At 37.8% G+C, this 23,786-nt stretch overlaps 1 protein-coding gene across 5 annotated transcripts in view; it reads left to right on the forward strand.

Moving 5' to 3' along the window:
• Positions 1 to 23,786, forward strand: part of HELZ (helicase with zinc finger) — an 83,662-nt gene that overhangs the window by 11,905 nt on the left and 47,971 nt on the right. For 2 of the 5 annotated variants that reach the window (XM_079323330.1, XM_079323331.1), the window contains exons 2-11: positions 5,004 to 5,231; positions 6,919 to 6,955; positions 10,318 to 10,442; positions 12,570 to 12,626; positions 13,443 to 13,491; positions 13,881 to 13,956; positions 16,695 to 16,893; positions 17,873 to 17,980; positions 18,283 to 18,580; positions 21,727 to 21,994. In XM_079323330.1, the coding sequence (XP_079179456.1) occupies positions 5,022 to 5,231; positions 6,919 to 6,955; positions 10,318 to 10,442; positions 12,570 to 12,626; positions 13,443 to 13,491; positions 13,881 to 13,956; positions 16,695 to 16,893; positions 17,873 to 17,980; positions 18,283 to 18,580; positions 21,727 to 21,994 (1,427 nt within the window). In that variant the 5' untranslated portion in view covers positions 5,004 to 5,021. The remainder of the gene's footprint in view (positions 1 to 5,003; positions 5,232 to 6,918; positions 6,956 to 10,317; positions 10,443 to 12,569; positions 12,627 to 13,442; positions 13,492 to 13,880; positions 13,957 to 16,694; positions 16,894 to 17,872; positions 17,981 to 18,282; positions 18,581 to 21,726; positions 21,995 to 23,786) is intronic. The other 3 variants (XM_079323332.1, XM_079323333.1, XM_079323334.1) reach the window with 2 other exon arrangements.

Below are 23,786 nucleotides of genomic sequence, written 5' to 3' on the forward strand. Positions count from 1 at the left end.
GAATTGCTGGGAAGTTCCGATAAACCAGCTGTCTTTTTTCTTGAGTATTCCCTATATTTATTACATATTTGAAACTTCTCTCCAGTTTAGTGGCCAGCCTTTCCAGACTGTGTGATGGGCTGAAAAATCCCAAAGGATTGGCAAACAGAGTGCTTGCATTTCTGTAGAGAGGGGCAGGATGAGGGGAATTGCTGCCCTGCTCTCTCTCAAGCCTGCGCCGGCTTGACCGCAATCGGCGATGGAAGGGCAAATCCATCTCCTGCTTTCCCTTCCCGCAGGACTGTGGGCTGCTAGCAGGAGGACATGGCTGAATGGCCTTGGCAAGGAAGATTTTGTGCTTTTTTCCCCTCAGCAGAAATGTTTGAAGGGTTATGGATTGTAATGGGAGGCAGCTGGAGAGGCTCTTCCCCTGCGTGTTCCCCATGGCAATGGGTCTCATTCATTTGCTTCACTCTGCGATTCCCAGGATGTGGCTCTTGAAGTAAATTCAATTGACAGTAAATCCCTACCAGTCTCACTGTAGGACTGCAAGTTGAACATCATTGCTTTAGCATAAATCTTTACAAGAGATGTTAATGTTTGGTTAAAATATGCAAATATTTACTGACTTGTCTACTGTTTGTCAGCTTGGCATGCGAGACCTTGGATCTGATCCTTCTGTCTTGGCAGACATTGGGAATTTTGCCAGTAACATTAATAGGAACAGCATTGTGCCCTCTAATCTGTTTGTTTATGAAGTACAGCGAGAGTTATCTGGCTAGATGCTTTACAGTGAATTGAAAAAGCATCTGTTTGAAATTTTTTTAGGAACCATCACATGCTTTAACGTGTTATTATCTTAGTGTATGGACCCTTTGATTCCATGAAACACATCAGTAAGATGTGGAGCATGGAAGTGCACAGTCATGAGTTAAACTGCCATGAAACACTGGAATTTTAGTTCATGATGTTCTCTCCTCCTACATCGATTTTAATTTGAAGTTGGACTCATCAGACTGTGGAGTAGTTCTTCAGAGCCTCCTGTGCACCAAGCAGGCGTAATGTTTACTTGGAAATAAATGACTGTGGATCACGTTGTTTATCACTCTTCATCCTCAAGCTGTCCCTTCTGCCTTTCCCAGCCCCCTCTGCTGCTCTGGAGGGGAAACATGCAGCTTTATTTGGAGACTGGATTTTAGTTACTCTTTGCATGTTTGTTTACAAAACCCCTTTGGCAAGAAGGTGGAATACTCATTAGGAATATTGAGCCTGAAAATCATTAGTTGTAGAGGGGGGAAAAAAATTGTCATGGTTAGTTGTAAAAGCCACCAGAGTTTAAGTTACAGCAGTTGGAACTAACCAGGTCTTTGAAATAGTATTTTGTGGAAGATAAGCTGAGTACAAATTTGCTTTCAATGAAATGCAAGTTCAGTAAGTTCTCTTCTACTTCAAGGCAGGAGTTTTGAGGTACAAAGTATGATGCCAGATTATGTATTTTGATACATAATTTCATAGGTATGTCCACATATTTTAAATATGCAGCTTTAGATAGTGGGAATATGCCTCTCCAATATTTTGAAGATGGATTAAACTTCTCTAGAGGATAAATTATTTCTCAGAATTGAATTTAGAACTCTTTTGGCATGTGGTTTTCTAGGTCTTTTTGAGAAAATGAATAATCCTGAATGTTCTGTAACACGTTAGTATTTTAATTTCAGTTTTGCAGACAGAAGTGAAGCTCATCAGTAGTTTGCTGTTTTGCAGAGAGAGTTGGGAATACAGCACAGACCTTTTGACACTTCAGCTTTCCATTCTAATCTGTAATAAATTCTACTCTTAGAGCAAATGTATAAATTCCAATTTTGTGCCTGAAATCTTGAAAATAAAGATTTGTAGAATTGAAAATAAATTTATTTTAGCAAGTGCCTTTGATCCTTGGCTGCTAGTGATGCTGTGATTTCTTTAAGAGTGGAAAAGACCTTGAATGTTAAGTCCAGCCTTTGACCAAATACCACTGTGCCATCTAAACTTTATTGTGAACTGCACTTGTATTTTGAGCACTTCCAGGGATGGTAGCCCATTCCAATGCTTAACTACTCTTCCAGTGAAAAAATTTTTCCTCATATCCAACCTAAGCCTCTCTTGGTGCAGCTTGAGGCCATTTCCACTTGCCCTGTTCCCAGGGAACAGAGCCCGACCCCCACCTGGCCACAAACTACTTTCAGACAATTTTAGGGATTGAGAAGATCCCCCTGAGCCTCCTTTTCTCCAGGCTGAGCAGCTCCCTCAGCTGCTCCTGACCACACTGATGCTCCAGCCCCTTCCCCAGCTCTGTTGCCCTCCTTGGAGGGAGGAGCCCAGAACTGAGACATCATCAGAGCCCAGCAGAGGGAACAGTCACAGTCCTGGTCCTGCTGGGACTTAGGAGCTGCTCTGAAGGATTTGGAATGTAGGTGAGTCAGGTACTTCAACAGACTGGATCTTAAGGAATGATGGTTGTAATTCTCCTTCATAAGTCTCAGTTGCTGATTTAGGGTACCAAAACTAGAAAAAAAATATTTCTGAAGTCAGCAGAAGTTGGGTGTCTCCAAGGAACAGTCTAGAGCACCTGGATTGGAGTCTGAAGTAGATGGAACAGATACCTGATAAATGTGCCTGTCTGAGTCTGCATGTATGGCTATGGATGGGAAATGGAATCTGGGAGCCTGAGTGCATCCTTTTCCATATGTTATCCACATAGGGGTTTTGTTTGTTATAATTTGATTTTTTTTCCAAACAAATTACACTGCAGTGGCTTCTTATCTGTCAGTTTGTCCTATGCACTGTGATTTCAGTGGAGTTTTTACACTGTCATATCATTGGTGTGACTCAGTTTAGCCAGTTTTCCAACAACTTGGTCCTTACTGCTCTTGCTTCCACTTAATTCACAGGGTTTTGCTCAGGGTCAGTTAATCCTCTGAAGTGCTCTGGAGTCTTCAAATTAACCAAAGAAATTGTGTGGGCTCTACTGGGTGTGTAAAATGCAGCTTCTTGAACAGATGAATCCTGTATTTCTCCAAGCAGTCAACATAAGACAATTGATAAGGAACATTTTTGTCTTTTACATGGTTCCATGTTGGAGGAGAAGGGCTTTAAATCTGTCAGCTGTGCTGGTCAGGTCACTTAGGATGGGATCTGTGTTTAATCAGCTCTTTGGGAATAAACACACAGAAGCTCTGCTCAGCCTTTTGGTCAAAGGAATTTTGGTTATATGTCAGCCAGGAAGTGAGGAAATCAAAAGTACAGCAGAGTTCATGGAGTCCTCTATTTTCAGTCCCTTAGGAGGAAAACAAAATGTACATGAGAAAAACATCAATTAACTGTTGTGTCACTGTGGAAGCAGATCCTAGATTTTTGAAATACACAGTGGCCTAAAATGGTAGTGAAGTGGAAATCAGTGCAATTTTTATTTGTATCTAGAAAAGATCTTTGCATACACAGCTTAAGAATACCTAACATTTATGTAATTGAAAATACATGCATAAGTGATCCAGCAGAATCTTTAATAGAATTACCTCATGAATGAATTTACTCATATGTATGGAAATCAAAACCTACTTGCCTGTTCCTATTGTTTGAAAATGCAGACTTATTTTTAGCAGAAAAAGAAATATCTGGATGAATGAGGTAATATTTTGTAAGGCTGTTGTTAAGAAAGAGGCACACGTCACAGATTTGTACCAGGATAACTGCAAACTATTCATGTTTACATTCCCTCATTTTAGAGAAGATTTTTTAAAAAACTTTAAATGAGAAATTTTTATATTAGTGTTGTAAAAGGGAAGCTGGTTTAAGTCTTGAAAAATCAATATTCCCTTATGTAATTATTTTGATACTGAGTGGAAATTTAAGAATAGTTGTACAATATTTGAAAATACTTGTTTACATGACTTGTGAATGTTGACTTAGGCACATGTTAATGGGAAAAGTGGGATAATGGATTATTTTTCATATGAGGAAATTGCATTTATTTGACTTTAAATTCTTGAAGTTACTTTACCTTTGGTGGAAAATCTGAAAATACCAAGTATAAAGAAAGCTTTTAACAGTGCATTTTTCTAGTGAGCTAAAAATAGTTATTTGAGACAATTGTAATAGTTGATCTCTAATCACAAATATTGACAGTATGCTGCTTGCCAAAAGCAAAAATGAGAACTCTTGAGATTTTTCCTCTTTCAGTTATCAGAACCCATTTTTGTGAAGTCGGTTTTAATGCACAGTGTCTCTAGCAATGTATTCAAATATGCCAATGAGGGGAGAGTGTGGACAGGGATTGTATAATGCTGGTGGTTCAGATGTGGATAACCATTTGTCTTAGTTTAGTGGCAGATAATGTCTGTCTGGACAGATTTTTTATATAACTGTCTCAACCCCCTCCAAATATTTACTTTATTTAAGAAGTTCTCCACAAAGGTGTTGGTGTGGCAGGAGTATCTAGACTTTCTCAGCTATCAATGTAGTCAAACCAGCAGAAGGAAGAGACAAGTGGTTGGTTTGCTGTTGACTCCCTGGTCTTCCCTGTCCTTCCCTGTCCATCCTTGTGCTTCACTCAGAGAAGTGTCTCCTCCTCCCCAGTGTAGGTGAGGTGGTGGTGTGGAGTACATGGCTGCAGGTTCAGAGACAGCACTTAGGGGATGAGTTGTGTTCCTTCCAAAGCGAAGCTCATGTTACCATTGAAGACCCCAAAAGCCTCTGCTTAAATCCATGCTGACTTTAAAATTTGAAACCCCTATTTCCGTTCTTCAAACCAGTCGTGGGCTTTGAGTACCTTCTTGAATTAGAATCAAAACTGAGAGCTGGGAGTGATGGAGAAAAGCCTGGGAAGAAATTAGCTAGTGAGAAGCTTGGTTTAGGAAATGTGACTGGCATAGCACGAGGGGGATGTGATACAGCACCTTGAGATGGGAATGGAAGTTGGTTGGCAAGTTGTCAGTGCCATTCCACAGCTAACCAACGTTTTATCGTCCCCTCTGCCCCCGCTCTAGGATTTCTGTCCCTGAGTCATGGCAGACAGAAGACCAGAGAAGGCATGTGAACAAGCATGTGAATCCCTTAAGCAGCAGGATTATGAAGTGGCAGTGAAGCATTGCACAGAGGCTCTCCTTTCCCTCAGCCAGTACCCCCCAGCTCACCTCCCGGAGCCCTGCCAGGCAGAACTCGACCGCATCAAAATCGAGACGCTTCTGTATAGAATTGCTTCCTTTTTACAACTTGTGAGTGTGACTCTTTATAGTATCTAGTGAACTGGAAAGAAAAGTCAAATATCTTGTATTGTCAAGATTTAAATACCACTCGGAATTTTTGGCATGTTGCTCTGCCCACAGAATCCCTCTTTGCTAGAGCATCTGTGAGGCTTCTGTCTTGTAGCTGTCTCTGATCCATTTACTTTTCAGGATTAGAACCTCAGTTTGGGTCTCAATCACAGTTTTATAAACAAATAAGGAAAAATATTGCAAACATTTAAAAAAATACATATTTATTCCAGGAAGGCAAAATAGCTGGATTTAGGGTACATATGCTGAATTACATACCAAATTACCTTATCTTTTAAGAGCATGAAATTAAAGTTTCCACAAATAAAACCATTCAAAAAACAAACTTAAGAAATGCCAGAATCAAGGTAGCTGGTTCATACCTGCTTTAGCTCCATTTGCACATGCCTAAAATTAGTCTTCTAATGCTTAATCCCAGCTTTCCAGGGCTAGGCTAGAACATATCTGGTGAAAGATACAACTTTTAGACTCTGGCAGATATTTAGTAGCTAGGTGAAAACAGGTCTTGTAAAGGTTTGGAAATGCAAAGCAGGAGGCATCATCCTGAATTACAGATGACCCCATTGCCAAAGTTGTGTCCTTCCTTTAAAGCATCAGAGCTACAGTTTCTTAAAGGAAAGGACATTTCAGTGCTGAAGAATAAACCTACAACCTTATTTTTTTTTTTTCTTTCTGAAATAGTATTATACATTTACAACAGCCTTGTCCACTCCAAATGTTCATGTATTGAGTAGGAGCAGATTCATCCCAGGTGGAAAAAGTTTGGCCAAGTCACAAAACCGGGCTGCTTTAAGACAAATCTTGCCCATTTTAAGCATTCTTAAAATAAATAGCTGGATTGGATTATTCAGTGTGCAAAACAAGAACTGGTAAACCTCTTAAATGAAGAAGTGATCTATCTTGTGGCTCCTCAGGGGAAGAGATTCACAAATAAGTGAGGTTGGTTTTTCTAATAACAGTTGTGTTACCACAGACTTAACCTCTCAAATTTATTTCTGTATGTCAATATGCAGATTGGTGCTTGGATTATTTAATACATTTCTGACATCACTCTGAAAATCCTCTGAGGCACCTGGATGTTCATCATTGTGGTGCTACTGCAATGAGTCTGCAGGGACTTTGGAAAAATTCTTGAAATCAAAACCTTCCTCTTAAAGATTTGAATTATATAGATACATAAAGTCTTAAAAGAGGAAAATAATCCAAATTTTCCTTCTGTTTTACTAAAAAAAATCTTTAAAATAACTACTGAAAAGAATAAAATAGTGTGCATATCTTAAAATTTCAACATAACTATATTAGTGCAATATCAAAAAACAGCATCTTGAAAGATAAGTTTAATATTTTTTGTTGTGGGCTACCCACAAACGTATAACACACACACCTTTGCCCATTCAGGCTCCTCTTTTACAATGTCCAGATGCTGAGAATTTGACAAAAAGTCAGCATTCTAAAAATTAATTATATTATAATTGACATGTGACTTATGTTCTTTACATGTTCCACCCAGGAAAAGACAAGGTAATACTTTCTAAAAAAATTTTTAAATACTTGTAATTCAATCATGTAGTTGTTTATGCTAACTGGAATAATGCTATTTTTAAACTTTTCATGTTTTACCTTTCAGAAAAAGTATGGGCAAGCAGATGAAGACTGTAGGCATGGTATGCTTATTTCTTTTTTTATTACATAGTGTTATGAATTGCAGTCAGTTGTCTGGATTTTTAAAACAGATGCCCAGATTTGTTAGTTTGCTAACAGTGGTTTTTTTCCTACTTAAAATTATGTATCTACTTTATAATACTTTTTCTGCTTTTTTGTTTCCTCCCTCCCTTTTTTTTTTCCTTCCCTTAAAGAGAGATCTCACTATTTTTCAGCTCTTACTCAAGTATCAGGATTCAAATACAGGTCTTTGGCTCAGTGATGCTGTTTGGCTGATAGTTATTTCAGTGTACAAATGTAGGAAGAGTTGATAATGTCAGGATTCTCACATAGATAAAGACACAAAGACAGCTGATTGTTCAGCCTTTCTTCCCAGGGACATGGTGGATATTTTGGTTTGCATTTGGGACTTAGTTCAGAGGAAATCAAGATGAAGCACATTTGTTAAAGCTTTCAAATGTGCCTATGTCACATTGAAGTTGAGCCTTTCATGTATCACTGCCTCGTTCAGTTTGGGTATTTTTGAAGGAATTATCCATCTTTCTGAATCCTCTGTTGTTCATCTATAATGCAAATTCAGAATTCACTGAGAACTTGCTGAGTTTGGAAAGTGTTGGAACAGGGTTTATTAGTTAGATTTGGAAAGAAAAGCTGGGCAGATCCCACTTTTCAGTTTTAATTCTTGAACTATTCCTGAATGTTAAATGAAGTTTTTTCAGGTGACAGTTTTGTTACACCGACTGTGATCTACTCTTCTGACATACCTATGCTAGCAATAATAATCTTTAAATAGTTCCTTTCTGGGTTTGTGGGTTTTGTATTGTTTTGGGTTTTTTTTAACATGCTTGTCTTCATTGATAGCCAAGTCATAGTTTGGGGAATTTGTGGCACTCTGCAGCCTGCTTGTAAAAGTCCATAAAAATTAACTAAGAAAAATAAACTTGCTTTCTGTAGGTGTGAAATTAAAGTGTAATACCTTAACAAAGTCTGATTGCTGCTTAATCAATACTATTCTTGAAATAGTCTGAAATTTAAAAAAAAAAATATTTTATCATATTGATGTATGCTATTTTAAAAAAAAATTCTTTTACCTTATTGATGTATGTCAGGAGTGTAATATTCTAACTTAAGAGTTGTCTTTCATGATGGCAAATAGAAGTGACAGACGTATGGAAAGCTGAATGATGGTTAAAGGAGGTAGGAGGGAGAATGCTGCTTTTAATGAGCAGTGTTCTCATCAATGAGCTCTGATGGGTTTGTCAGAGGGGACAGGGTGACTTTCATCTATGGAACTTTTTCTTGCTGTGTGTGTCACTTATCAATATCTCAAAGGAACTGTCATGTAACTGCTTGTCATCTCTCACTGGGCAGGCATGGAAGTGGGTGGAATAGGACCACTGATCTCTATCTTATTTTCTTAAATGAAGTAGAAAAACAGCCTTTAAATGTGTATTAGTTAACAAAGAAATAGCATCCAGATTAATGTTTTTCATGATTAATTTACTTCATTCATGCCAGCATATTCTGCACATATTATTTTCCAGATTTAAAACTGAGGACATTTTTGAGCTTACTAATGCCATATTTATGTATTTATATAAAAATGTTGTGTATGTATTTATATATATATAAATATATACACATATACACACATACCATATTTTTATGAATATATGAATGAATGATTTGGCTGTGGTTCTCCATGATGTGTGGTTATCAATTGTAGCCCAGCACCTGACATTTAGAGTATCTGCATTTATGATCCCAGAAGGTCTTAGTTTTGGTTTTATGTTTGAATTGTTGGGAAGAACCTTAGTATGGACTACTTGATACTCACACTCCTTGTGATATTCACAGGCTTTTTATAATGGGCAAAGCTTTATTCAAGCTGCTGTTCTGCCTTTTTACAAGACTTGACATGTTGCACAGCTATGATGGTTTTATTTGAACCTGAATGATCAGTGTATTCTGGAATAGCTGGAGAAGTACATGTTCTTTATAGTATGCTGCTTGCAGTGTTACAGGGAATGATGGCAGCTTAAAATCTGTTATATTATTCCACAAATCTTTCCCAAGAGGTAGTGGTTAATGTGTTGCAACTTTTTAGGTGCAACTGTATGTTGTAGCTTGGTGATATTTTGAAGGTGGTGATATGAAATATAATAATTGGAGATTTAATCTTTGAGTTTAAAATAGCAAACTGTCAGACATGTTAAAGCTATTTTTGGTGCTTCTGCTTCTGATTTGGGAAGTAAGTGCTATTTTTGGCAATGTGGTCTGTACTGTCAGAGTGGTGAATTCAGACTAATCTTTGAGGCACTTTATTTAGTTGCCATTGCAGTTTGAAGAGATTCCTAGTTGTTTTTGTTTAAATGTTTTGTGGGACTGTTTATTTATTGAGTCTTTTATGCAATTTCTGTTAACAACGTGAACGTCTGTTGAGTGAGGAGTTTTGATTTATTACTCTAAAATGTAATCCTGAAGTTGTGGTGTGTGTGAAATTCCTGTTAGCACTAAGAGGGGCTGTTTGCATCTGCATGAGTAGCAGTATAAAGACAGATGTTGATGTTGCCTGCAATAACAGTTATTTTACAATTCCTTAATTTTAAACAACTGTCCAGCCTTCTTTTGAATTCACATGCTTAGCTTGCTAAGCTTTTTAGTCACTCTGGCATTTCGTTTTCTGGACAGGTAATACTTGTGATTAAGTGTTGTTGCAGCTTGTCTGAAGCACGTCTGTATCATGAAATAAATCCTGTCCCTGCTGGAAATGTTCAGAAAGTGCTTGGCACTGCTTGCTGCTGATCCCGTGCTAAGAAGCATTCAGAAAGTTTTCTGTTATGGGGAGCCTGTAAATTGCTGGGCTCAGACAATCGTTCCTATATGCCACACTTTGCAGCATAAGTGAATAAAAGCCCTTTTAGAGGAGCAGGAATTGCCCATGAGGAGGTTGGCTATTTTTGGAAACGACAGGGCATGTGTTTTGTGAGCATGAATGGATCTTCCTGAGCATGTTTGTGTTACTGAGAGGTTGTTGGTTGCTATTTCTTTTTTACCTTTTCTGTAAGAGGAGGTCCTTTGTGTCTGTGTCAGAGATGTGAATTTACCCTTCCCATATTTATGTCTATTTTAGCATGTAAATATCACAGCCTTTTTTGAGTTCATGTGCAGCATTTATTAGCTGCTGGGAGACAAGCTTCAAGTTAATATTAGACAACAGCACATGATACTTAATTTATATCCAATAAGCCATGGATTTAACCTGAGCTTCAGACTTTGTTTTCTTGTTCAGGGTGAAGGGAAGCTGAATATATGACTTAAATGGTGGTGTGCTGAGGGTAACAGTGGCTGATTTGTGTTGCAGTGCTGGGAGAGGGGCTGGCCAAGGGCGATGGATCTCTCCGGGCAGTGCTCTGCTGCATGCATCTCAAAGGGAAGCTGCAAATTGTGTCTAATGTTCTTTCCAAATCACTGATGGGGGAATCACTGGTAAGTGGGTTTGCTGCAATCTACATGGTTTAAAAAAAAAAACAGTTTTGTATTTCCTGCTTTTAAAAAAATCTGTTTGATAAGAAACTTCCGAACATATGTTTCGCTGGCAGGTGGTAACAAAAATGGTTTGTGTGGAAAAGATAAATATATGGGCACACATGTATCATCAAGGATGCCAGGTTGTTGCATAACCAGTGTTTCAGAGTTGGTGTGCTTTTTAAAAGTTTTTTCACTGTTGGCCGTGAATCCTCAGGAAATGTAAAATAAATGTGCATATTTTGCGATTGACAAGAATAATATAAATCTCAAACTTCTGCTTGCTTACTCTAAATTATACCTGACCCCATTTTTTTTGGACTTCAGGAATTCTGTCCATTAAAGCAGAAAAAATATTGATTGGACTTTTAAATAACTGGGCCATGATAAGCTGTAAGACAGCATAAAAAGCTTCTCAGAGAAAGGAAAAAAGCTTTGCATTTCAAGATGAAGATAAAAGTTTGAGTTCAAAGCTTCTGTTTTACTCTTGAAATGTTAAAACTTGTAAAGATGCTTTTAACCCCAGACATATAAGTAACTTCAGACTTTTATGGGGAAACTGGGGATACATGTAAGTCTCTAAAGAATAGTGTCCTTTTAATTTCTGTAATTGGGATTAAATAGGCAGTTCATCAGCATGAACTGCTGGTCTTAACACACCCAGAAACATGGTCACAGCTTGGTCAGACTGAGGGGAATGTGGGACATCAGAAACTTGCAGGAAAACCTCTTACCTTGAGATTGGATCCTGTCTCCTGTGTCTTGGTGCTTAACTGAATGAGTAGGTTGTTTTTGAGAGTTCTGTTTGTCTGTCTGGTCTGTATCCTGAATTCCCTTCCCCCAGCCATTGACTATTTTTACATAAAGAAAGGGGTTTTTTTTTTTTTTTTTCTTTGTTTAGCTGTTTTCTAATGAAAAAATGTTTCATTGAAAAATTCCTGGTGAGGTTGAAGGAAACTTGCCTTCAGGAAAAATTAGTAAAATAGTCTTATTGCAGGGAATGTGGAGTGCCCTTGTTTTGAGCTGTTGTTGTGCAAATAAAGGTACCTTTGTATCGAGTTCCAGAGTGTCATCCCAAAGCAGGGTTTGAGAGGTTTTTACAAGCTTTAGGTTGTTAGACACAGTTGTTTCCAGTAGGAATATTAAAATCAGCAGCTGATTTACTGACTGTGCCATTGTCTGAAAGAAGAAGTGAAACAAAGTTTTGGAATGAATTTGCTGAAGAGTTGGAATCCATCCAGTTTCCTCCCCAGTGGCTTAAGAGAATGGTTCTTGGTAACATTTTTTTGCTCTAATTTATGTTCAACAAGTTCAGTTTTCAGCCTTCTGCTGAAAAAGTGAAAAATCATTTTGGAAAAAGCCTGAGTGTAAGGATTGTTAAGTGTGTAAGTTTTCAGCAAAGGGTGATTTCTCCTGCTCAGTAGCACATTCAGAATGTGGAGAAGTCTAACAAATGCTGTAGCACTTAATTAAGTTTCTGCAAGAGATTATTGGAATAAACCCCACAGGTCTGGGTTCCTTTAATCAAGGTTTTAACTTACAAGAGTGTGAAATTGTTACAAATACCTATGTACATAAATTCACTTTTGAAAGATTTTTACTTCAGTTGTACTTGACTATGCAGTTAGTCACATGGCTAATCTTTGCTTTTGAGGGAAAACTCCAAAAATCACACAGTCTACATCAGAGCAGGAAGAGTTATGGAGCTGCAGAAATCAGTGATCTGTAAAATAGATCCTTAAAAGAAATGAATCCATCACTGAAACAGCAGTGAAAGATTGGTATATCAATTCTTCAGAGCAGAAGTGTTGCAGTAACCATGGTATATCTTTTTTCCTCAAGTTCTTCTTAATATGGTGCTTTCCTGAATTGTCCTGTATTGATACTTGCTATGAGTCTAGTGCTGGTTTTGGCCAGTGTACTATTCCCTTTTTCACCCAGTTTTATTTAGTGTTATTTAAAATTGGTGTTGTAAGTCAAACCCTTTTTCCCTTTTGGTATTGAGGGAGAAATAAACTTGGCTGCTGTGGTTTAATGCACATAATGAAGGTTTATGAGTTCAATAATTAATATTCTTTCTGCCCCCAGAACGGGATGGTAACTAAAGATCTCACACGACTGAAAACACTTCTTGCTGAAACAGAGGTAATAATGAGGATATTATTGGGAAAATAATGAGCAGTAGCTGAAGCAGCTGAAGAGCTGCTTTCTATGAATTCCAGGAGATCCAGGCTCACTGGGAGCAGTCTGGTTAAAAAATTACTGTTTGTGTTGGTCTTCACCCACCAACCTCTTGGGGAACTTTTCATCACAGTCTTGCAGGATGTTTGAGAAAATAAAAAATGATGCTGATAGGTTGTTGATTCCTGAAGTGGCAAGTTGAAAGAATTCCAAGCATTTAGATCTACAGTATTTATTTATTTATTTATGTATCACATTTTTCTCTGTTGGAAATTAGTCTGAAGTAATAAACATGACTTCAGAAATTTTTAAATAATATAAATGCCTTTTCAATGACCTTTTCTTCTTTTTTTTTTTTTTCCACTAGAAGTCAATTAAATTGTCTGCTGATTAAATTGTCCCCTCTCTTGTTTTTTTCCTTATGCTTAGTTATTGATTTGTACTTTATTTTTGATGTAGATTGAAAGCTGAAAGACTTATCAGTGCAGTTTAGTTTTTGGTGTTTTAGAAATTAACTGCAGACCACGTTAAGTTGATTGCAGGGTGGAATTTGGTCTTGTAAAAATCTCTAAAAGTTTTTTTCAGTTGACTTGGTGTTCCTGTCAGAATTCCTGTTATTATCAGAATCCCTGTTATCAGCAGGGTTTGTGACTGGAAGTAATTTCAATTTATGATTGATATTTTTGTAATACTAGTTCTAAAACTCATTTTGACAGCAGTTCTTGTTGATGAAATTGTTTTGTGTTCCTGTATAACTGTGGGCTTTTTATATAATTGTAGGCAGCTGGTAAAGTACCATCAGGATATCATGTAGAAGATTTAGACGAAGGTATGTAACTCAGTTTTAAAACTACATAATTTCCTAGTGAGAAGACTTGGGTCCTGCTGAATGCCCAGTGCTGCATTGCAGGTAGAATGCAAAAAAAGGGGCTTGACTGTTGTGATGAGTCTCAGTGAGGTGGAATTTGTTGACTGAATTTGGGGGCAGAAGTTTCTGTTCATTGACCAGGGGGCTGTATCCTTCTGCAGATGATTTGAAATTCACCTTTGTGACTTTTGCTCTAAACGAGCTTCTCATGGATTTTAAATCATTTTGGGGAGTGGAGGGGAGGTAATTTTGCTGGTGTTCAGCCACACCTTGTGCTGGTGCTTGGAGCTGCTGAGTGCCTGCAGAGCTGAGAGCTGGGCAATAACAATAACCGCGCTTGTGTCCCGCAGGCTCACGGGACGGTTGGCACTTCCGACCCCCTCCCAGGGGTGTCACCAGCAGTGAGGAATACACACTCTGTAAAAGGTAAACCCTTCTACCCACCCTGACCCCTCTGAGGCAGCACAATGATCCCTCTTGCATTTACCTGCTGACAGATTGAAAGAGGCCAGGGGAGTGAAGGCGCTTGTTAGAACAGGAATCGAGCTGTTCAAAGGTTTTTGGAAGGGTCAGTTTATCCACTTCAGTTTGTAGAATGGAATTACTAAGTCAGGATTCATAATCCAGTGGTTTGAGGGGCATTTTTCTAGTGGCAGGTCAGCTCTGTCTTTGTCCCTCACCTTTTCTAATTTGGGTGATTTCAGAGGTGTGAAAAGTTCCCCAGACTGAAGCACAGTCAGGTAACAGTGTTGCATTCTGATAAATGAATTTTGTTGGTAGATGGGCTTTGTCTTCAGATAAAAAAAAATAGAATTTCACTCAGATCTCATTATTTTCCCTTTTGCATTAACTCAAATACACAGAGAAGATCCAGTGGCTTCTATTGGTGTTTCTCCTTGTCTTTTCCAGTCATCTGGTCAATATTGCCTGTACTTTGTGTTAATTGTCATTGCTCTGCATAAAACTGTATTAATATCTATGGGGAAGAACCATCATTATGCACTTGATTCTGCTTTTATGTAACTAATGCAAATTATTTTCAAAAGCTCTGACCTGCTTTTTAAATGACATGACTGAATTGCTGATTTTGAGCTACTTTTGGCATGATTTTCTAAGATGCTAAATCTTGGCAACTCTTCTTGACTCTTAATCATGTCTAGTGCTTATTCAGCAATTTAAAAAAAGCAGATATTTACAATTTTTAGCTTGTGGTGATCTTTTGTTGAGTAACATCTATCCCATGTTTCCAACCATTGCTCTGAAGCATTTTTCCACTGAAGCTGTAATGAGCTTTATGCTCACTGTTAACCCTTCCAGTGAGAAGGATGTGCCTTGCTCAGCAAATACTTGTGAACAGAATAATTCTGACCAGGGACTGAAGATTTTAGTTCCTTACAAAGAGGCAGTTGCAGGTACTGAATATGAATTTTTGAAGCTCTGGTTTATTTTTCCCCTGTGTGCCATAAAGCAGTAGGAGTGCAGCATATTTATTCTAGATAATGAAGCTATGGAATTGCAGGAGGTATTAAATAAGAAAGTAAAATTGAGGGGAAAAGAAGTGTTAAAAATATGAACAATGGGATCTTGGAAAACCTGTATAATGATGACAAATTTTAAAGTAATATGCTTTCCTGTTAAATAATGAAAAGGAAGCTCTCTTGATTTTAGATCTGCTATGTAGGTTATAAGAACAGGTCAGCAATTTTTTATGCTTGCACTCCATTTACTTTAGGAAGTGAAAATCATGATTGTACTTTAACATTCTAATGTAGTGGTGAATTGGAAAATTGACAGTAAGAATACTGAAATTGACTGCTAAGAAAAACATTTTAATTTAAAATATATTAAGAAACATAGCTTGAGAAGGCCTTTAGTGACATGGTGTTATATATCATGTTTATTTTGTTGACAATTTGGGCATGCAAACTTTCAAGCACATTTCTTAAAGGAAAAGTGCATGCTAAATCAAATTATAGCCACTGATGCAAGTGTGACCTAGATCTGCAGGTACTTGTGCTGCAAGGTTTTTCATGTCACAGTCAGGTGTGGCTTGGTTTTGTCTCAGAGCTCAAAGTTCACAGTTTAATTCATATTGTTTAAGACATGTACTGTGGAAATAAAAATGGGATGTTTGCATTAACTTTTTACCATCTCCTTTTGCAAAATAAACAAATAAACAAAACAGTCTCCTGGCCTAATTTTATTCTGCATAACCAATGCTTTCCTAGTAGCTTCAGAACTTAAATCTCTCCCCCTATTTAATTTTCATTTTGTCATCTATTTTTTAAATGCTTCACTTTTGAAGAATGGTGGAGCTGCAGCTACTGCCTTGTGGTTCATAATTTTAATACAAAGTTAAATTATAAATATAATTCCGAAGTTGTACAGGCATTTGCCCAGACTTGCAGTAAATTCTGAGAACTAGAATGCTTCATTGTATACAGGCCTTTGGAATAGCATTAATTTGATGCATCAGCACATGCCACTAAGTGGAAAATGTACTTCTTTAAGAAATTCTTAGTGTCTGCAAGAATAGATCCTTTTAGACTAATAGACCCTATCCAGAGAAGAGGATTAAACCTTTTCCTAGAGGTTTCTGTGTAGGTGTATTTAGTAGAAGGGGCCATGTGATGTCACTGTTGCTCCAGGAAAAACTGCTGAGTGAGTATTTATCAGCTAATAATATAATCACTGGATGAAATTATGCTACATCTTTCCTTTGCCCTTGATTAAAAAGGGGCTTTGTGCATATTAATGCAGAGCCTAGTCATTTCAGGGATGCTCTGTGATCTCCTCTTATTAATTCCTGTGCAAACACTCAATGCTGTTTTCTTTAAAGCTGGAAAGTTCTTAAGACTTCAATCCCTTTTATTTCTAATAAATTTGATATACTTTTCTGGGCTTTGCGATGATAGAAACTGCTGCCTCTCCTAGGAAATGCTGTATAAATATATATATTTCCAAATTAGTTCACATGGACTAAACTGCCTTTAGTTTTGTAAGATAAATATAAAGAGTGTCCAAATGTCCTTCTGGCTTTGTAAGTAAAATTTCGATAATTTTTTTTTGTTTGTTTTTTTTGGGTTTTTTGGTTTTTTTTTTGTTTTTTTTTAATTAGAGGCTGAAAAGTTCAAGGTGTAATGTTTTTTTCCTATTTTATGTAGATTTTTAGAGCAGGGGATCTGCAGGTATGGTGCCCAGTGTACTTCAGCACATTCCCAGGAAGAGCTGACAGAATGGCAGAAACGCTACGCGTCCCGCTTGATCCGGCTGAAGCAGCAGAAGGAGAACAAACAGTGCTCAGGCAGTTACATGGAAACCCTGATTGAGAAATGGATGAATTCCTTATCTCCTGAGAAAGTTGTAAGGAAAATATCCTGCTTCTCCATGTGCTCGTATTTCAAACTAACATGAGCCTCACTCCTCACCAAGAAATTCTCCAGCAATTTGCTCGCCTTTCCATCTTGCCCTAGATTTTCTTGGAAAGCAACTTAGGCTGGTTTGTGGGTTAATCACAGCTTGTGCATTTTGCATATTCTCTATTCCCAGTGTAGGATGGGTCAGGCAAGTCCAATGGTGTTGTTCCTGTTCCCTCACTAAATGGCAGAACTTCTTAAACTGGAGAATAAATGGTAAAGGTTTCACAGCTTAGTTAGGAATACTCTTGCTTGTGTGTGACTCCTTTCCTTTGCCTGCAGCTGCAGGCACTGGTGTGAAGAACAGTCAATCCCCCAAATACTCAAAAGTGTTTGAGTACCAAGGAGTGTGGGATATGGATGTGATCAGTGTTAGCAGCTCTTTGGGGTTAGAAAGAACATTTTTTGTGGCATTTGACCAGCTCTACTTAACCACTGACTAAGGAGTTTTCAGTCCATCTGTTGTTGATTAAAATCTGGGAAGAGTGGACTTTATGCAAAATGCATTGATGAGTAGAAAGTGTGATTCTCTTTTCCTGTTGTCTCAATAGTCTTATTGATGTCAGTGGGATCTGGGGTCTTCTGGGCCTCATTATATCACAAATCCTTTTTTCCAAATGAAATTCTGTTCTACTTTAAACATTTACAATTAAGTTGCTTGTTGAAAATCAGGTCTTGTGGTTAGTTGTCCCTGAATGGTTCTATTCTTCACTTGCACAGTGTGATCTGGTAGATTTAACTTGCTTGTCTCTCTTCATTAACACATATTTACATTAATTCCTGAATGGGACTTACATCAATCCTGCATGATCTAGGAAACCATCCTTTCCTCTTTCTATTAAACAAAATGCTACCTTTTCTTGAAAGTTTGTGTTTTGGTACTGCCTCTAGAAGTTTGATGTTGTTTTCCTTTTCTTTTAATCTAGCTAAGTGAATGTGTAGAAGGAGTGAGAGTAGAACATAATCCCGAGCTCTCGGTAACTGTCACCACCAAAAAGTCCCACCAGACATGGACATTTGCTCTCACATGTAAGGTAGGCCTACTTATTTTTTGAAAGTGAGTCAGTAATAATTAGAATGCAACCCATAACCTTTTGCAATTAAGATTTCAGTTGAATCATTCTTAAAATTGAGAAACTTTCTAGCACCTTCTCTTCTCTTTCTTTTTTCCCAGCAGCCCTGGTGATTATGTATCAGCTGCCCAAATTTCTGGAAATCAGGCAGAACCTGTACCTGCTCTGAGAAACTTAGTTCTTATTGACCCCCTTTATCTGATTGTAAGTGAAGATACTCCTGGAATCATTTCAGTATTTCAACCTTTGCATTTCTTTTCCAGCCTGCAAGAATGCTGTATCGAGTGGCATTGCTTTATGATGCCCATCGACCACACTTCAGTATCGTTGCAATATCTGCTGGAGACAGCACTACCCAGGTATCACAAGAAGTTCCAGAAAACTGTCAGGAATGGATAGGAGGAAAGATGGTCCAGAATGGAATAGATCACTATATATACAAAGTCAGTATAGCCTTTAACACAGAAATCTTTGGGACTTTTCGCCAAACTGTGGTGTTTGACTTTGGATTAGAGCCAGTCCTCATGCAACGAGTGATGATTGATGCTGCTTCAACTGAAGGTAATGTACTAAAACTTCTATTTTTTCTATAGTGGAGATCTCTCATGCCATCTCTTTCCTTTTCAGTTTTGGGTAGAACAGCATCTCTGTCAACAGCTCAGTAATGTTTTGTACTTTTGTATCTTATGTTCTTCGTAGGTATGAATAGAAATAGTGAGCAAAAGCTTCAGAGGGGGTAAATCAGGCAGATAATTGGGATATGACTTACTCTGTGTCAGGATATGGCTCCTAAGTATGATTAAAATGCTGGGAATTTCTTGTTTGATGTGTGTCTGAGTGCAGCACTGGTAGTTCTGCCTTTATAAAAACATGTTTGCATTTTTATAAACATTTTTGTATTGATGAAGACATTAAATATGTCAGAAAAGGTCATTAGAGAAATGAAGTGTTTCTGTATAAGAATACACAGGGTAATAAAGTCAGTAATTAAAATAGACTGTCTGAGAAGTTGGTTTCTATTTTTTTCTTTTCTTGCAATACCTGAGTAGGATTGTCAAAGGCAAGAGGCTGAGTGTAGCCTTCTAACTCAGCAATTTGCTGCTGACATGAATTTTGAAAATGTAAAGGAAGTGTAACTATATTTGTGTTTTCAAGTATAAAAAATGAGCTACAAGTTACTCTAAGTGTTTAATCTGTTTCTTAAACTGATCTATGTCTCTCAGTTCAAACCTGAAATAACTCCAGTATGAGAAAAATGTCATAAAATGGAAAGATGTTTGAAGAGGTGCAAAAAAAGAAGGAGGCACTTTGATTTATGGTGTTAGAGAGCTAAATATAGGTCACTGTATCACTTGGCAGTAAGCCATTGGGTGGGACACAGGATCTTAATTTTTAATGAAAACTTGAGAGATAAAAACACCATCAAAACAGAATTGTAGCACTGGGATTTAAGCAGAAAGAAACAAAAAAAGGGAAAAAGAAGGATAAAGGATGAATCTGAGAAAACAGCAGTTCTCTGTTCCTGGCCTTTATTTCCATATAACAGGTTAACATTTGCAGCATGAATGGAACAAAGCTGTAAATAGCAAATACCAAAGATCATGGTCATTGGAGGTGACCCAAGTGCAGGAGCAGGGGGCTGTGCATGGTGTAACTGTGGCACTGCCAGGAATGGGGGCTGTCCCATCATCTCCATGGAGCATGGGGGTCATCACAGACTTCCTGAGCCACTGGGCCTGTGGAGAACAGCCCTTGTCTGGTAAACCTGGGGTACATCAAGGGAACCAAGGCATGAGCTGCTTGCAGAGTCACAGTTCTTGTCAAACCTGTCTATGGTGTGGGGCTTAAACCAAGTGCTAACCACAGGGATCCCAGGAACAGCCAGTTGAGTTCCACATGAAGGTGGTGGATGGGGTGGAGGCAGCAGCCCCCAGCTTTAGGTGCTGCTGTTCCTTCACACATTGCCTGTCTGTCTCAGGCAGCTCATCACTAATTCTTGTTTCAAATGGATAGAGTGTTAAGAGCTTTATAGATAATTGTAACTACAGAATCCTGGGCTTTTCATGTTGTGTAATCTAAGAGGTGTGTAATAGGCAAGGGAGAGGGATAACTACATTGGATTTGTGTCCAGTTCCATAATTTCTTTTACTTTTGGTATATATGAATTGAGATCTTGTGGAAATGCTTTTCTAACAGAAAGATGCACTTGCATGTGATTCAGGGCCCTGTCGAGATGTTCAGGCAGGAACAAAAGGTCAACATTAAAATATTATTGTAGAGAAGCCTCCATTCCATTTTGGAATCTTTATTTACAGCAGAAAAAGGGAGCTGTAGGAAGTTTTCTGTGCACTGATGATGTACTAACTGCTCTTTAAGAAAGTGTCACTGTGTGTGCAATCTGTGCCAGGAACTGTTTATGTCAGGAAAGCCTCTCCAGTGCTGGGAATTAAATGGCTGTTGTTCAGCAAGCAAGGAGTCAGTCCCAGCATAATTACTGAGCTTTTGGGATCTGAGGTGTGATTTGTAGCACAGAATGCTTCATTTATGGTGATGTTATTTCAGACACACAAACCACACAAACTTGGACTTTTTCTTGCTGTACAACTGTAACTACTGGTATGGTTCAGGCTTGAGTGATGTATTTAAATGTGTCTTCTTAGTGAACACATGAGATCAGTGAGTAGGATAAGCCATGTTCCTGTAGTCATAGTCAAGCTGAACAGAGATTTCTTTTGCTAAAAGGCTGGGTTTTTTTTCTTATTTAGACTAAAGACAGTCAAGATGATGTTAAGCATTTAATTTGAATTTGAAAATGTCTTTTTTGCACATTTTCGGCGTTGGTGTGATATCCTGGATACCTATGTTAAATCTTGCTCAGAGATTGTGCATTAAGATAGCATAGCTTGGCTATAAATGCCAAATATTTTCAGCTCTGCAATTTAACTGCAATTTTGTTAACTGATTCACTGTTGTCATAGTGGTTTTGTGGTATTAATGGATATATTCTAGGTGGCTGTAGATAAGTGCTTGGTCTTCTGTTTCTAATCTAAGATATGTGGTCGCTGAAATCAGGGTACACTGAAAAATTCATTTCCTTCGAATTTTCTAATTTTATATCATGTTAGGTTATATTTCCCAAGTTTTTCTTCATAAAGTAGCTTTAGCTACTTTATGTAACTGTCTGCACCACTCACAGGTAAGGGGGCTGTAGAACTTTTTAAAAGCCTTTCACAGTGGTGCAAATGTGATGATTTCTTACCAGCTGATTTATCAACTTGTTTTTATGGCCTTCTAAATTATATAATATACATTGTAAGGTTCCTTACTATTTAATAATTTTGAAATCAGGAAATGTTGCAGTTGGATTTTAAAGCGTATTGCAGTGTCAAGTCTTTCAAAGCTGTTGGTGATTATTTAAATAAAAATGCTTTTTTGGTCTTTATTAATTCTAAATGCTATCTATAGAATGTTTGATTTTTCAGGCTTGGAGAGCCTGCCTGCTCTCTGAAAAGCAGGGATAGTAAATACCAGCAGTGAACTTCCTAAAGGTGTTGTGGGCAGAGGAGACTCTGCCTGTGTTTTGGTAACTCTGAGGGGATTGGTTTTACTAGTGGGTTTTATGTGATAGTTTATTTTTGAAATAAAAACAATCCATCTGGGGGTTGTAAAAGCAAACCACACCTTCCCTGCTCTGTGTGTCCATGCAGACCTGGAATACCTGATGCATGCACGGCAGCAGCTCCTGACCACAGCCAAGCGTTGGGATTCCACCTCTAAGACTATTGTTGAGTTTGAGCCTAATGAAACTACTGAATTGGAGAAGAGCCTTCTCACCAGATACCAAATCCCTCTGTCTGCTGACCAGCTGTTCACACAATCTGTCCTGGACAAATCATTGACCAAGAGCAACTATCAGTCAAGGCTCCACGACCTCCTTTATATTGAGGAAATAGCACAGTATAAGGAAGTCAGCAAGTAAGTGATTCCTTTATAAAAATATTCTTATTCAAATGAGGGTGACAGCTTTTTTCATTAAAACTAACTCCTTCTTTAAGATACTGAAGCTTCCTGTTTCTTTGAATTAAACCTGAACAAGTCTGGGAATAGAAATGTTTGGTAAAGGTCACTAGTACTTAAATATAAATTCCTGCTAATTCATTGAAAACAAACAGTGTTTATCAGTCTGTGCTTACAGTTGCAGGCACTAAGCAGATGTTGGACATGGTTTTGTTAATTATTTTTGTTTCTAGTTTTTTGATTGTCTATGCAAAATTATATTAGTAATATTTATATTTTTGTTCCTGTGTGAAAGTAGGTTATGGCAAAGGAATATATAAAATCTTTGTAAAAGGAGTTGAATTGTGGGTGGATCAGACTGATCTTGTGATGGTGTAGCAGCTGACTTTATTTATTTCCTAAATAGGTTGACACCCAGTTTCTGAATAAAAGTCCCTAATAAAAGGCAAATAATATTCATTGTTTGGTTTGTCGTGCCTTTAGCTGTTATGTACAAATTACCCAACTGGTGTAGATGACTTAAAAATAGGGATTTAGGAAAAAGATGTGAAATTCACATTTACAGAACTATATGTGGATTTTTTTTTTTGTTTACTATATGTGGTCAAAAATTTTTTCTGGATTCCTGTGGTCCTAAAGAGTTTCAGAATTTTGTCACAACTCAGAATGGAAATTCTAAAAGAGATAACATCATTTTAGCCTAATTTGGTAGCAAATTTGGTTTTATCAATTACTTGGAATTTCCAAATCAGGAAGTCTTTAGGATGAGCAACCATTCCTGGAGGTGCAAAGGTTCAGTTGAACCAACCCTCTAGAACTTAGAAAGAAAACACTGAGTAGTTGTATTTCCATTGCTTTTAAAGCAGAAAAATGGTTCAATTTACTTTTTAAATCTCAGCTGAAGGACAGTATTTGACCTGTTTCTTACCTTTTATCACTGCTGCACTCTGCTCTGATGGAATCTAACACATGGAGCAATCATGCTTAAAAAGTTTCCAGCTTACAGAAATATTCTCCATCATACATATTTATAAACAGGTTGACTCTTCTAAGCCTTTTAAAACAAAAGTGGATTTAAAGTAAATATTATGAAATACCATTAAAACATGAGCAGTATTTTTACTGATAGAATTTTCACCTTGGGAGTTGCACTCTCATGCCTCACAGGAAACCAAAGAGCAGCACACCTGGAAAAAGGAAAGAAAAATAAGTGTATCCTGCATGTAATACTTCCCCTTTGGACTATTTGCTGCAGCAGTAATTTATTGCTTGATAAGTTTAAAGTAAGTGTTAATACTTGAAATCTTCTGTTTTGATAGTGTTGATGACAAACATCCTTTTGATCTTGCAGCTGACCCACTTTATTGTAAGGAGGCTCAAACCAGCAGACATTTCCACTCCTCTGTGGCTAAGATCACACACTTGGTATTCTCTAGTGAAGTGTCAGGGTTGCAAGCCTGGAAATGGGCTGAGAAATCCAGATGCAAGTGGGTTGTAACACGTCTGAAGTGGTGCCACAGGGGCAGTGTGGATGAGCTGTTGCACTTTCAAGGGTTTGTGAATGTACATTGTAAGAGTAGTAGGATGTGATCTTGTGACAGCACTGGAATAACTCAAGTGTCTGCAGTGCAGATTGAAGTGGGTCCTTGGCTTTTAACAATGTTGATGGTTTTTCACTTTCTAGGAAAGCGCTGGTTCAGACTTTATGTGGAATCTCCTGAGTGGAACTCAGTATTGGGTGAAAGTTGCA

This window comes from Erithacus rubecula (assembly GCF_903797595.1).
Source record: "Erithacus rubecula genome assembly, chromosome: 20".
NCBI classification, from domain to species: domain Eukaryota; kingdom Metazoa; phylum Chordata; class Aves; order Passeriformes; family Muscicapidae; genus Erithacus; species Erithacus rubecula.